The 14,356-nt window shown below is 46.2% G+C and overlaps 1 protein-coding gene across 4 annotated transcripts in view; it reads left to right on the top strand.

Annotated features, from left to right (window-relative positions):
- IQSEC3 (IQ motif and Sec7 domain ArfGEF 3) overlaps positions 1-14,356 on the top strand; it is a 95,759-nt gene that overhangs the window by 63,461 nt on the left and 17,942 nt on the right. For all 4 annotated transcript variants that reach the window (XM_079304755.1, XM_079304758.1, XM_079304756.1 and 1 more), the window contains exons 4-5: positions 1,124-2,202; positions 6,184-6,345. In XM_079304755.1, the coding sequence (XP_079160881.1) occupies positions 1,124-2,202; positions 6,184-6,345 (1,241 nt within the window). The remainder of the gene's footprint in view (positions 1-1,123; positions 2,203-6,183; positions 6,346-14,356) is intronic.

Here is a 14,356-nt window from a genome sequence, read left to right as displayed (position 1 = left end):
ACTACAGTCTACACCTGCACTCTGCCCTGTAGAGTATCAATGATGTGGAGTTTATCTCACAGTTCAGCCTAAACCTCAGTGAAGGTAGTTTGAGTTCATTCTTTTTTTTATTTTAACCTCATCTTCCACCTTCATCTTCACACTGTCCCCCTTGTCCTCTGTCAGTCACTCATTGGAACCAAATCACCTGCCATTCTCCTGGAACGTGTTAGTGAAAACCCAGCTGCAGAGGAAGAGTGGGGCATTACCAGTAAGTTTAAATTCTAGACTACAGGAACAACCATACATACCTGCTTTGCTGAAGCCAGTTGAGATGGTGTGTGCTGATGTGTTTACATGTGTTTGTCTTTATCAGCTCAGGTAAATCCTCCTTCTATATGTTTTTATTTTCCTGTCTCAACATTTAAAATTCAGATTTTTTAACCTTTCAAAACTGAGAGTCTTTCTTCTTCTGGGTATTTTTCTTTTCATTGTTGGCTGACACCTGAAAAACTCAGATATCAAAAAGGAAGACACTTTGAGATTCAGAGTACTTTTCAAAAGACACAAATTCAGAACAAACCCAGCCTCCACTAACTTAAATGGAAGTTTATATTTCTCATTAACTGCTAGAGCAAGCCAGCATTCTCAGCATTTAAAAATTAAATTTTCTTCTCTTTTTTCTGAGTGATTTCTCACTTAGTGGGTATATTTCCTAATCAAGGGGGGAGAAGCATTAGTAACACTCTGAGACAAGGGATAATGCTTGATAATTCCTGAGCAGGAAAACACATTGCTGGAACATTGTATTTGCAGTGATGAACTTGCCCTAAAGGCCATCAGAAGTGAGTCTGCAAGGGAAGGGCACCTGCAGACTCACTCCAGCTTTTATAGCTGGCACTCTGGGAAGGGGCAGGATCCCATTACAGCTGTGAAGAAGCTCATGGTGCTGATGATTTTGCCAGTCATGCCCAAATGAGAACCTTCTGTTGAAATCAGGGGCATGGCACTGCAGGGAAAAGCTAATTCAGTGTCAGAAGTTCCTTTGACAGTCGTTGAAGACTAATCACTGCAGGATGTTGGGCAACAAGAAGGCACCAGGAGGCAATTAGCACAACCTAACTCCCTGCTCTGTGTTTTCCAGATCGAAATGCTAGAGCACAAATACGGCGGCCACCTGGTGTCTCGCAGGGCAGCTTGCACCATCCAGACGGCCTTCAGGCAGTACCAGCTCAGCAAGAACTTTGAGAAGATCCGCAACTCCCTGCTGGAGAGCCGCATGCCGCGCCGCATCTCCCTGCGGAAAGTGCGCGTGCAGAACTCGGAGAGCTTCTCCGCAGAGAAGGCCCTGGTGGAGGGGTACAACTTCGTGGGCATCCCACTGGTGAGGTCCCCATCCCTGCCTGCCACCATCAGTGGGGCGCTGACTGAGCTGGAGGACTCCTTCACGGAACAAGTTCAGTCCCTGGCCAAATCCATCGATGATGCCCTCAGCACCTGGAGCCTGAAGACCATGTGCTCCCTGCAGGACGGGGGCTCCTACCAGATCAGGGAGACCTTCAGCGCCAGCTCCATGCAGCCAAACCAAGACTTAGAAGCTGAGCTGCAGGATCAGGAGAAAGAGGAAGGTCTCCTGCCAGATACTCTACCCAAGAGCAGCAGCACTCTCATGATGGCTTTTCGAGACGTCACAGTTCAGATTGACAATAAGAACATCTCTGTCTCATCATCTACCTCGGTGTCCATGGCAAACTGTCTCAGCAGCAACGACCAAGCTGGGCTCTCTCCAGCCACCAAGGCTGAAGAAAGCCCAGAAGAAGGGGAGGGAGAAGCCAGTGAACTGCCCTCTGCCCCAGAGAGCTTACCTGAGAACAGCCTCCCTTCCACCGAGGTGGATGTCAGTACCAATGGCACGGGGGACAGCAGTGCTGAGCCGGATCAGATGGCCGTGCAGAAGCTCCAGTTTGATGCAAGCAATGAGGCAGGGCAAAGCAAAGGCTTGGAGTCTGAGAATGCAGACAACTCAGAGCAGCTGAGCAGCAGCAGCACCTCCACCTCAGCCAAGTCAGCCTCTGAGGTGTCCTCAAAAGAAGCCCTGCAGGCCATGATCCTCAGTCTGCCGAGGTACCACTGCGAGAACCCAGCCAGCTGCAAGTCCCCCACGCTTTCCACAGACACCATGAGGAAACGCCTTTACCGCATTGGGCTGAACCTCTTCAACATGTAAGTGACTCTTCCTCTGTTTCCCAGCCTGTGTCATGCCTCACAAGAACAGATGATGGCAGGCTCTTGGGCTAGATCCATCTCCAGGGAAGTTCATTCCTATTCATCTCAGTATGCAATGCACAACACAGGTTGGCTTCCCAGAAGCCAATTCCCCTAAATTCTCCCAAGTACTGTCCTTCTCTTCTGCCTAACACAGGAACAAGCCCATGAATAGTACCCATACTCTCACAATTCACTGAACCTTCAGTTCCAGATGGGGCTCATTTGGCATCCACCAGCTGAGCATGGGATCACTCTGCTACACTCTGTTGCAAAGGAACAAACAGAGCTGGGACTGTAAACCCAGCCCTGGTTACTTAACACAGGACAATTCCAAGTAAAGAGAGAGACAGACAGACAATTCCAAGTAAAGAGAGAGACAGACTTAACTAGCCCAGTATGAGTCATAATGACAAAATTATATCCTTGGCTGTCATTTTCCCTCAGATATTTGGGTAGGTTTTCACCTGACAGACCAGGTCTAGTCACTCACATACCTGAGTCTGACATCCTATGAGAAGGCTGTAGGTGTGAAAGCAAAAGCAGAGCAGAGATTACCCTCGAAGAGGTTAATTCAACAGGGCCATGTGTGCATTGGCAGAAAGTAGTTGAGCTCCTTTAAGGAGATTTAGATTTGCTCATTGCCTTCTGATGAGACTTTTCTCATCTAAACAAGCCACGAGAAGTACACTGGGTTTTGCTTTATTATCACACTCTCATTTCTCTGTCTTTGTTTCCATCTGAGTCCCCTAATAATGAGGATGTAATGTACCCATACTAGGAGAGCGTTTTTCCATGCATTAGCGTGGGCATTTTAGTCAAAGCAAGGACTGATCATTATGCAGTCCTAGGCAGGAGTTTTTCACAGACAAAGGGGCAGTGCACAGGAATTTTGTACATGTACCATGGAGGCTGTGGACTCCAGGAGGCCTGGACCAGGAAGAAAGGTTTTTAGGGTTGGTCTGAGAGCACATCCAGAAGTGGATTGATGTTAGGTCAAAAAGATTTGGGACTCTTACAGAGCATATTTCCAGTTCTAAGTACAAGTTGGAGGACAGGAGTGAGGAAAATAAGCTGTTAGCTCTGGGGAATGATGCCTTTCTTCAATCTCTGAGCAGTATCTAGGGGACATGTCCCCCTTGTGACTTCCTATCCAAGGGGCTGGGAGGGCCATTAAGCTTCTGCAGTTATTCAGTTGTTGCTTTCCCTATCTATTTCCAGGAAGAAGCCAGCTTACTGTTGTGGGGTTTGAGATGTGGGCACTGATCCATAGGGCATGAGGCTGTGTGTGTGCACACATCCTTTTTCCTGGCTTCTGGGAACACATGAATGCAGTGGTGGCACTTCCCCCATCCCTGCTGCACTGTGAGGGGGTGAAATCCCTGGAATGGCGAGTGCTTCATGATGCAGCACTGCTGTAATAGCTCAGTGTGTGTGGGCAGCTGGCTGCGTGGGCACAGGGAAAGCCAGCAGGAGCTGAGGAATCCCACAGCATTTGCTGGCTCTGCTTAACACCCCTGCAACACCAAAAATGGATAGCTCAGGAGAGAGGGGAGTGCAGTTGTCTGCTGCACATCTGGGTAAAAGCTACATGCTGCACTACATGGGATACATCTGCAGATGTTCAGTGGCAGAGATGCTGTATTGCTATCAGAACAAATTGAATCTTGGGAAAAACTGACGAAAGGCTGCTGTTAGTGAAAGAAAATTTGAGTTATAGTCTAGGCAGTGCAGGAGTGCTGTCACAGCTGGACTGTTCTATCCTGCATCCTCTGATGGCATTGTGTGTACCATCTCAAATGAAACTTGCACGTCCATGCCAGTGTGTGTGCAATTTCTGGCTATTCGGCTCTCAGCTCCTCTGGAGTGGATCCAAAATCAGTGCAGTGACTTTGGAGTCACACAGGTGTAACTGAGCTCATCCTCATGTTGTGAACACCTTACTGTCCCTTGCCAAATACCAAAATATGCAGGTGGATATGCATTTTGTGAATCCCTGTTGCTTAGTTTGACTTGTGTCCCAGCCATATCACCTTTGCACTTAGCAGGGAACTTTACCTGTACTCTTCAATGGTGAACCAAGAGGTCTGTGTGATAATAAAGAAGGTGCATTTTTAATTTTCCCTAAAGAGGGCTTGGAGTTTTCTGTATCAGATTTTGCACCTCTCCTATTTACAAATTCAATGTGCTGACTGTTCTTGCAGCCCTCTCCCCAGGGATGCCACACTGCCCAGGATATTTTCTTTTGACATTACAGAGTAAGCAGAACTATTTCAAGCCCACCTACTTTTTACATGCCCTTGAGGCCCCTGTAAGGAGCAGGCCATTCTGCTGAATGCTGATCCCTTTATAGCTAGACATATGTTGCTCACCCACATACTTCACCACCTGACAATGTCACAGTCTGTGCCTGTGCACATCATGCATTCATGTGCTCTGAAATCTCATCCTATTCTTTCCTCACCCCAGGAAACTGTCTGAGCAAACTCATTCCTTGAGCCTTGACAAAGAATCCTGAATTTGGATTAATGATGGAAGCATGACATCATTTCATTAAGTCACCCCCTTACCTCTCTCCACCCACCAGCTCAGAGAACCAAAGAAATGTGGCAATCTTCCTGCCACTGCAGTGATTCACCTCAGCACAGTGCATCATGATAAAGACCCTTCAGTGGGACAGACTGAAATATAGGAAGAAAACTTCCTGCACAGTACAAATGTACCTTTTGCTCCTCCCTGCACTGTGAGACAGGCACCATGTAGCATCACAGCCACTCTCAGGATACACAGGGTCTTATAAACCAGGAAGAAAGATGGGGACAGATGTTTTTTCAGGGCCTCTGGCAATAGAACCAGGGGTAATGGTGTTAAACTGAAGGAGGGCTGGTTTCAAGCAGATGTAAGGAAGGAGATTTTTACAATGAAGGTGGTGAAACACTGGCACAGGTTGCACAGAGAGGTGGTGGATGCCTCATCCCTGGAGATATACAAGATCAGGTTGGAGGGATCTCTGAGCAGCATTATCTAGTTGAAAATGTCCCCACTTACTGCAGGAGGGTTGGAGTAGATGGCCTTTAAAGGTCATTCTCAACCCAAACCACTCTGCTTCTGTAAGAGCTGTGTGTGCAGGCATAGGCACTGGCACACTGAGAAGCACAAAATCACTCCCACAGCCAGGCAATCAGGCCCACTCAGCACCAGACCTGTTCTCAAAGAGATGCTCACAGCCACAGAGGGAGAAAAGCCCTCTGTCTGGGAGCTGCACACTGCTCCCTCCCTTCTCACAAAGCATTCTCTGGGTGTCTGCTCTCACACACAAAGATTTCTGCCTGAGGGTGTCAATCAATAGAGAAGGGAAGAAAAACATAGCTAAGGGTGGGAGAAGTGGAGGAAGAGATAAGCAAATCTGTGTATGGGATTTCTGTTCAGGCAGCCAACGTCAAGCACAGGTGAGGAAGGTAAAAAAGTATTACTCAACAATGAACCTTGAAAATGTATGAAAAACAAAATTATTTTTTAACAGAAAAATTTCCAGTTTTGGTTATCCCCCTTGAAGTCTTTTGCCTCATTTGCCCATAGACCATGACAGCAATGTCTTCTAAGTTTCTTCCCAGAGGAAAGAGCCCTTTGGAGCAGATTGGTGGCAGAAGAGTCACTTAAAAACATGGTACAATGCAGCAGAATTCTTTGTGGCAGTAGGATGCCACTTGTGATTACCAGGTGACAGCAGGTGACACAGCAGGTCCTATGACATCCTTTGGTCCCCAGCAACAGCTAGGGGGGCACACAGGAAATTACTTTTCCTCACCCCAACCAGTCCCACTCCTGACATATGTGAATTCATAGGAGCCCAGGCACACCCATGGGCTGCATTGATGCAAGACACAATGCCTGCAAGAGTCCATGCAAACTCACCATGTGTCTGTCCTTCCCTTCCAGAAACCCAGACAAAGGGATCCAGTTCCTGATCTCCCGAGGCTTCATCCCAGACACCCCCATAGGGGTGGCACATTTCCTGCTCCAGCGGAAGGGCCTCAGCCGCCAGATGATCGGGGAGTTCCTGGGCAACAGCAAGAAGCAGTTCAACAGGGATGTCCTGGAGTAAGTGTGCAAATCCCTCCTCCCTGCACTCCATAGGAGTTGCCAGCCCACTCTGCCCCTGGCTGCACTTTGTTGTCCTCCATGTCCCTTCACCCCCTCTCCTCAGGAGCTGCACCACTGCCAGTCCCTATCTGGCATCCCACATTTCCCAGCTATGTGTTTCACCCTTTGTGTCATCGGCCTGTGGTCACCTAGCAGGAGCTCAGCACTGTCAGGTGGTAGAACTAGTGATGCTGCCAGGTTTGGGGGCTGGGAAACTCTTTGGCTGGGGTCTCATCCTATCCATATAAAGTACCTCTGATGCCTTCTGGGAAGTACTAAGAGAGGCAGAGGAGGAAAAATATCTGCCTGTTGCTGTGAGACCAGCAGGGAGAAATGAGTGCTGGCTACATACTCTTCCTGTCCAGGCTGGAAATTGGTGGCCCTTTGAGTTTGTCCAACTGCATTATGAGGATAATTACGAGGTCCTGTTTGTGGTGATGAGGTGATTTCAGTAGCATGCATTACTAGGGGCTCCTCATTGCCAAAGCAGCCACAGAGCACTAAGGAACATCCCCACTCCAAAATCTCCAATGAGCTCAGCTGCCCATTTTCAGAACAAAATCTGAGATTTTCTTCCTGCTTCTGTTCAGTGGCTGCCTTTGCTGGATTGTTACCTTCAATTCTCTCACCGTGACCCTTTCCTGGTCACAAGCCATGCATCTCTCAGCCTACACGTCTCTCCTCTTTCAAGTCTAGCTCATTCAGAGACCCATTTCAAGGCATGACCAGCACTCAGCTGTGTCATTCTTTTATTATGCAGAAGCATAACTCTCAGTGAGAGCTGCCTTTCCATTAGGCAGGCAGTCCTTTGCACTGAGTCCTTTATTACATTCTCCCATTCTCCAAAATGTTCTTTATTTCCCTTGAATTTTTCAGTGGTTTCTCTTGAACTAAACCATACAGAAACTCCAAATCCCATCCATATACCACTTCTCCTCCAGAGAAAGACTGGAGGATGCCAAAGTTCAAGAGCTAAATCTAGGCATAAATTTTAAATTTAATTCCAGCTGCAATTGCTGCTTCTTATTGCTGCAGATACCTACCTGACCTTAGGTCTATCTCCTTTTTTAATATACTGTGGAAGTATTGATTTGTCCAGCAACAAGACTCATGGGCTGTCCAGTCTCTTTACACTGAGAACTACAATTAAAAGTAATTGCCTCTTTTTCTCCAGTAAGCATTGTGTGGGCTGCTTTCCCTGACAGATAATCTGCTCAAGTCCAAACCTAGCCTCTGCACACACAGGGAAATATTGCAACAACAGTAGGCTGACTCTTCCTTTTAATCCTAAATTTGGCATCATCCCTGCAAATGAACATGTTCTTCTGCCTCACATGGGACTACAAACTCAGTGTCAGCAGCTCCTGGGAACAGTCCCTCTTGCAAATCCTGGTGTCAGCCTCAGTGCCCAGGAGCTGCTACACTGGGGTTGCCTGTCCTGTTTCTGTTGGGAGGCCATTGGGGCAGGTGGTCCTACTACATCATGCTCATTACTCAAAGTTTCCACTGCCCCTCTCATGGTGACACTCCAAATGTTCAGTGAAAGAGTGACCTTGCCCATCCTATTAACATCTATAGAAAATGAGGCTCAAAGGTGGGGACTGAGATATTGAGGCTGTGTGTACATGGATACATCTTGAGCAGGGACTGTGTGACCTGAACATGTCAAACAGCTGGGGCTGAGTTCAGGGTTCAAATCTGTGTCTGATCTCTCCAGGCTACAGATAATATGCTTGCTCTAACAATCTGTGCTGCCATCCCCTCTTCACAATAAATGGCTGATTCATTTTCCTTAAAGGCAAAGATAAAAGTAGACTTAAAATATATGCAGGATGTTCTAAAACATGTTCTAAACATGCATGTTCAGCTGTTCGTAGATGAACCATTTGAAAGTACTTTCTTTCTGAGCTTGGGGGTATGGTTGGTGGGTTTTCAAGCAAATTTTTCATCAGCTGCTCATGAGAGCTGGATGGGCAATGGCTGCACCCCCAGCAGTGTGCCATGCATGGAAACAAAGCATTGAAAGGAGAAATCATGGCCCAGAATTATAATCCTGGGTATTTTTCCTGTCCATACTGCAGGAAGCAGAGGGCTGGCAGTGTAGTGTAGTGTGCTGGCATTTCCAGTGCACTGTATCTCAAGGGCTGGTCACAACTTATGAGCTGTTTCTATGGGAACAAGAGGCAGATCAAAGACCTTTTGGCATTTTAGAACCATCCAAGACCTTGTCTGGTTCTCATTCCCTGTCCAACTCCCATCAAACTAGCTCAGGAGCACTGACACAGGCTGGAGAACAGATTCTGCAAGGGCTGTCTTGCTGTCCCCACATCCACCCACACTTAGCAATGTTAAGGTACATGGTATTCCCTGGAGATCATGTGGCAGACAGGAGAGCTCATACAATGGCTTTTGTACAATTTGCCCAATACCACAGTCATTTTTGTGGCCCAAACAGGCAGAAGAACAGGCACTTGGCCCTGCTGAGGTCAAATGCCCAGGCAGGATAACCATGAGCAGGCAGTAGTGCTTGGGCAGGCTCTGATCACCTGCAATGAGCAAGCCTGTATGCAGGCAGAGATATCTGCTCTTTCACACCCCAAACCCGACCCTGGAGCCTCCTGTACCTCCCAAAAGCAATTTCAATTATTGATGCCACTTGCTGTGCTAGTTCAGCTCTCGCTCGATGTGAAAACTTATGTTGCAATTGTGTATTGTGAGCAATGTTTCTACTGCAGCCAGGCTGAATTAACCCAGCTGCATGAATAAATAATAGGACAGCTTTTAAAACATCTGCAAAAGTGTCAGTCTCCCTTGTGCATTTGGAGGCAGGGCAGAGCTGACCAGGTTACAAACTCCAGACTCAGCTGTAATGTCCAGCCATAAGTCTGCAGAGTTCCCTTGGCTTCTGCAGGTTCTGAAGCTGTGCTGACAGAGAAGCCAGCCTAACCTCTGCCTGTTCCTGCTGTCAAACAGCAGAGCTCAGGAGTGCAGAGCAGCATTGGCACTGTGAAGATGATCCCACTTTACTGCCCACCTAGAGAATGTAAAACTTCAGAGAAGTGCTATGCTGGTTGCAAAGCCTTTTATGTAAAAGGGCAAGGGTTTAGGTGAGGTAAGCATTTTATGAGGATTAAGCACTTTAGTGTGCTATTTTGGCTTCCCACACCTTCATGCCCAGCATCTAAATGCCCTGAAATTATAACCTCCCTTCCATCTTCCTGCTCTTATCTTTCAACCTTTAACTGACTCTCTTGTAACTCAAAAAAAGTGTCTGGATAATTTCTAAGTATTCTACATGCTAGCCTGAGGAATAACAGAGAGAGGAGGTGATTTTCTGACAGTTTCTGACTATAATTGACACACATGCATTGATAATACTGAACCACTCAGGTCTGTCACTTTAGGAAGATGCAATATGTAATTTTCTTGTTTAGAAAAGATGTCAGTCTTTAAAACTAGGATTTATCTCACCTGTTGCTGGCCATCACCAAGTTTAGTGTCTTCTGCAAATCTATGAATTCCTTTTGTCAATGCAGATACATGGGGCCCTCAAGAGTGTTGTTTTCATCAGTGTGCTAGTTTAGGCTGGTCATATAGCTTTTAAGCCTTTTGTGTTACAGGGCATAAATCCCATTTGTAACCTATTTTAAGCATCCCACAGAATAACCATTCACTGTGATTAGCATCAGTAAGATCCAAGAATCTCCTTCCACTGGCTGTCCTGCAGTCAGCAAGAGGGAGTTACTGGGGACCTGCCCCAGAATCTTCCCAGTTCAGGGAATACAGCTTGAGAGAGGTATCCTGGCCCATTAAAGGATCTATGTGGTACTGAGCAGTTTTAATCAAATCTGCTTCTCAAATACTGCAGAATAATAATTCTGTTGCTTTGAAAAAGTCAGGTCCAATGCATTAACACGTAGCTTTAATATAAGACACACCATTCTTGCATCCTTTCTTCATTCTGTGTTTATTTGTTGCTTTTCTTCTCTTTCTTTCACTTTAGTCCATTCTTCCCTTCCACCTGTTCATGACTCAGGAGTTGCTTCCATTTATAGTTCATTCATGAACAAGATAATGTGAGTGATATCATGAATGGAGTCAGCTGTGCTGCTACTGGATGGTTTGTGTTCAGCTCGTGGGACTTGGAAGTGCAGATGTGGCTGTCCCTTGCTGTCAGAGCATAAATGGGCAGAGATTCCAGCAGAGGAGACATTGTGCTGAGTTGGGGTCTGGTTGGTGTTAAGAGTGGAAGTTGCTGTTAGAGACATTCTCCCTGAGGGTGAGAGGTCTTCTGTCTGCCGAGCTTATGTTGTCTTCTCTTTCTGCCATGGAAAGTCAGGGAGAGAAAGCTGCTCTTGGAAAGTGCAGAGCTGGGAACCCAGCAAAGGGACTGTCTCTCAAAGAAGTGTTAGGTTCCTCTTGGACAGACAGAATGAATTTGTCAGGTTAGCACAAACTAGCCTTCTTTCCCCTTCTCACTGAGGATGCTACAGAGGCTCAGTAAGGGACTTACATCACAGGAGGGTTTGAGCAGGAGCAACAGGTAAGGATGTGATGGAAACAAGACAGAAGGAAGAATGTGTTAGGCAGTTCTGACCTGCTGCAAGCAGGGCTGTAGCACACCCCAAGTGTGAGTAAGAACAGCCTTGTCCTGCCAGGCCTGTGCAGGCTGAAGGTGCAGCTCGAGTCTGTCTGGGCCCCAGGGAAGCTCAGGAAGGAGTGGATTCCCAAGTAAGTAACCATGTGAGCTGCCAACAGCCAAGGGAGAGTGAGCAGGCATGGCAGACCCAGGGAGAAACAGGCAATACATGTCCTGTAGCATTCTTCAGAAAGGGAAGACTGGTGCTGTGTCCATTGTGGAGACTGGGACACACACCTATGCCACTGGTACGTGGAACTGGGTAGTCCTGCTAACTTTTCTTTCTGTTCAGTTCCCACATGCAGGGCAGTCTCCCTCCTGGCAGCTGAGCTCTTCTACAATTCACCCAAATGCTGATTCACCCTCAGAAAGCTTAGGGAGGCCAAGAAAAGGGATGGTTTCCATTAATATCTTTGTGCCTTGTGATTTTAGACTTTCCACCTGGCTGCCTTACCCCTTGCTCCCTCCCTGAGCAGAGGCTGCAGGTTCATTACAGAGGCTTTTAGTGGCATCCCAGCTCCTGCTGCATTGTCACCTGAGTGGAAAAGCTGGAAAATAGGTCATTACACTTGGGTGAGCAGATCTCAGCCCCACATGATACAGCTGCTTCTTGTCTTCACTGAACCCTTTTGCCATAGGCTTTTTTTGCCATGCTTAGTCCTGTGCTAAATCCTCACAGCTCTTCTGCCATTATGTCCACCCACTTTTGGGGGGATCTTTTCCCTGTAGCCTAGGAGGCTACAATAGAGACAATAGCTAAGCATAATAATCCACCTAGGAGCCACCTCTTTGATCTTGGAGCCTGGTGTAGAATTCTTTGCTTGTTGTTATGAGGTGCATCAGAGCAGATCTAGCTCCTCATGTACACAGGTGGCACAAGTGTTCTCAACCCCCACCACCTTGTTCATGAGCCTGGGAGCCAGCATTTTTCCTACTTGCTATGATCCAAAGTCATATCCTTGCAGACAGTGGACTAAATGAATCTCTGGATGCACTGCAGGCTCAATTTGTGTGGGTTGTTGCAAGTTCATGGGCAGGAAGGAGTTGAAATATGAGATTTTATAAGGTGATTACTGTGTCCCTGCATCATCATCCCTCAAGCCTCCCAGCAATCCTGGAACAGGCATCTCACAGGTGTCCAGCTGTTTGTGGAAAAATGAGCTCAGCACTGGTTTTGGCTTGTGCATATAAGCTGTTGGTTTATTCCTTGGATGCAGAGAGCCACCCACTTTCATATGCTTTGTCAGCTTCCACAGTCTCTAGCTTGGAAAGAAAAGATGTCCTTGCTCTGGTTTCACAAAGAAAAGTTGTGCTGCATTTCAGGGGATGTCTGACACAGACACCAGAGTACATTGAAAAGTTAATGCAAGTCTGTGCAGGAATCTGAAGTCAGGGAAGGCTGCAAAACTTCCTGTCTAGAAGAGAAGCAGGAACATGGCAGACCCACAGCACAAGGCAGTTTGCCTCTTTGAATGGACTTTGCTGTGTCAAATTTGCACACAAAAAATATCAGATGAGCTTGATCCACCTTTCTTTCTGCCTGTCTAGCAGCAGAAACAGCAGTTTGGTACCTGATGGCTCCTTTAGGAGCTGTTCTTCAGACCTTTGACACAGAATTTGTCAGATAAATCAAATCCAAGCACAGGCTGACTTTGCTTGAATCAAACATTCTTCCTAACCTGTCCTTCCTGCATGGTTAACTTTTCTCACTAGGCAGGACAGGGGACACTGTTCTTTGGGCTGAGAAGAGACTCCCAGGAGTTAGAATTTCCAAAGTAAACCTGCATCAGTCAGTCTATGAGAAAAACCCTCAAAGGAGAATCTGAGCATAACTTGTATAGCAATGCCTGTTTGAGCTTGAAAGGAGCTATGAGCAGCTGCCTTGTCCTACTTGTCCTAATGAAGGCTCAGTGCTTTCTGTATTAAAGGCATTGACTTTATTACTTGAGATTTGTACACAAATAGGGCAGCCTGTGTGGAGGGGGAAAGACTGATCAAAGAGGGAAGGAGTAAGCAAAAGATAGATGATTCAATGCTGGTGGATTGGGGTTACTAGGGTGACCTTAGTGGGTGTCCCTGGGGTGTGCAAGGACTCAGTGTTCACATGTCTGGAAGCAGACAATAGCAGGAAAATCACTGGGGTCAGTGCTGAGAAACCCTGCTCACTGGAAAGGATTAAAAAATAATAACAAAAGCCCAAGTGCAGAGGTGGTTGCAGCTGTGAACACACTAACGACTAATGAGAGGAAAACTGTTCTTACTACCAAAGATAAATTCCAAGAAGCAGAATGCCTTGATGTTAACCAAGGCACTGAGTATAAGTATGAAAAAAAAAAATAACAAAGGGAAGAGGAAAGTGGAGGAAGTTTTTCTTACTGCCAAGTGTTTCTGCAGTCCACCTCTTGGAGAGATTAAAAAATATTTCATGGAAGATTTCCTGTGAGAACAGTTCCTTTGCTTCTCTTCCCTTGCTCCCTGTTTGTTTCTGAATTTTGATTTGTGCAGAGAAAGAGCCCAGAATCCCTAGCTGAGATTGTAACAGTCCAATCTCAGAAGATACAAAGGACTTTATGTTCAGTCAGAGATCTTGGTAAGTTATTCTGCAGGTGTCACCCCAGTTAAATGATGATTACTCCTGAATCAATAAGGCAATGGAGGAATACAGAAATGTCTCTGAGCATTTGAACTCTGTCCTTCAGCCATTTGAGGCAACAGATATTTATTCTAGCAAGGCTGCTCATGGCACTGAACAGCTTAGTTCACAAACCACTTCCCAACAACCCACAGCAAACTGCAGCACTTAGAAACAACCAACAGACCCCAGTTTATCTCAGAAAGGAAGAGGAAACTGGTAACAGCACATCCCTTTATTAGTAGATGTTTATTTGGCAAACTTTCCAGGTAATCCTAGGAAACAGAAGGATCCAGAAGAGACACAATCTCCTTCCCCTCTTATTTCCCTGTACCACTCCTCATAAAGACCCAGATAACCTGTCTTGGGAAGAATTTCCTCCTTAATAACCTTAAATTTAAGATCAGTTTATCCTTTACCACATGACAAAGCAACCCAAACACAATACAAAGAATTAAATAAAGGGGTTCATGGGCTAATAGAAGTTGCATCCAAGGTACAGAGAAGCAGAAAATATTAAGTTCTTGAATTTTGAATGCACGTCCCATTAGCAAATTAATAACTTTGTATTTAAGGAAGATTCAAAGAATATTTTAACACCTGGGATTGTCTTCATCTCTCAGACAAAATTTCAGTTTAGAGAATTTATTTCTGGGAAAGAATAATGACAAGCAGGAAGGTAAATTTTGCATATCAAA

Source organism: Erithacus rubecula (genome assembly GCF_903797595.1).
Source record: "Erithacus rubecula genome assembly, chromosome: 4".
Taxonomy (NCBI): Eukaryota; Metazoa; Chordata; class Aves; order Passeriformes; family Muscicapidae; genus Erithacus; species Erithacus rubecula.
This window is presented reverse-complemented; position numbering and strand designations above follow the sequence as displayed.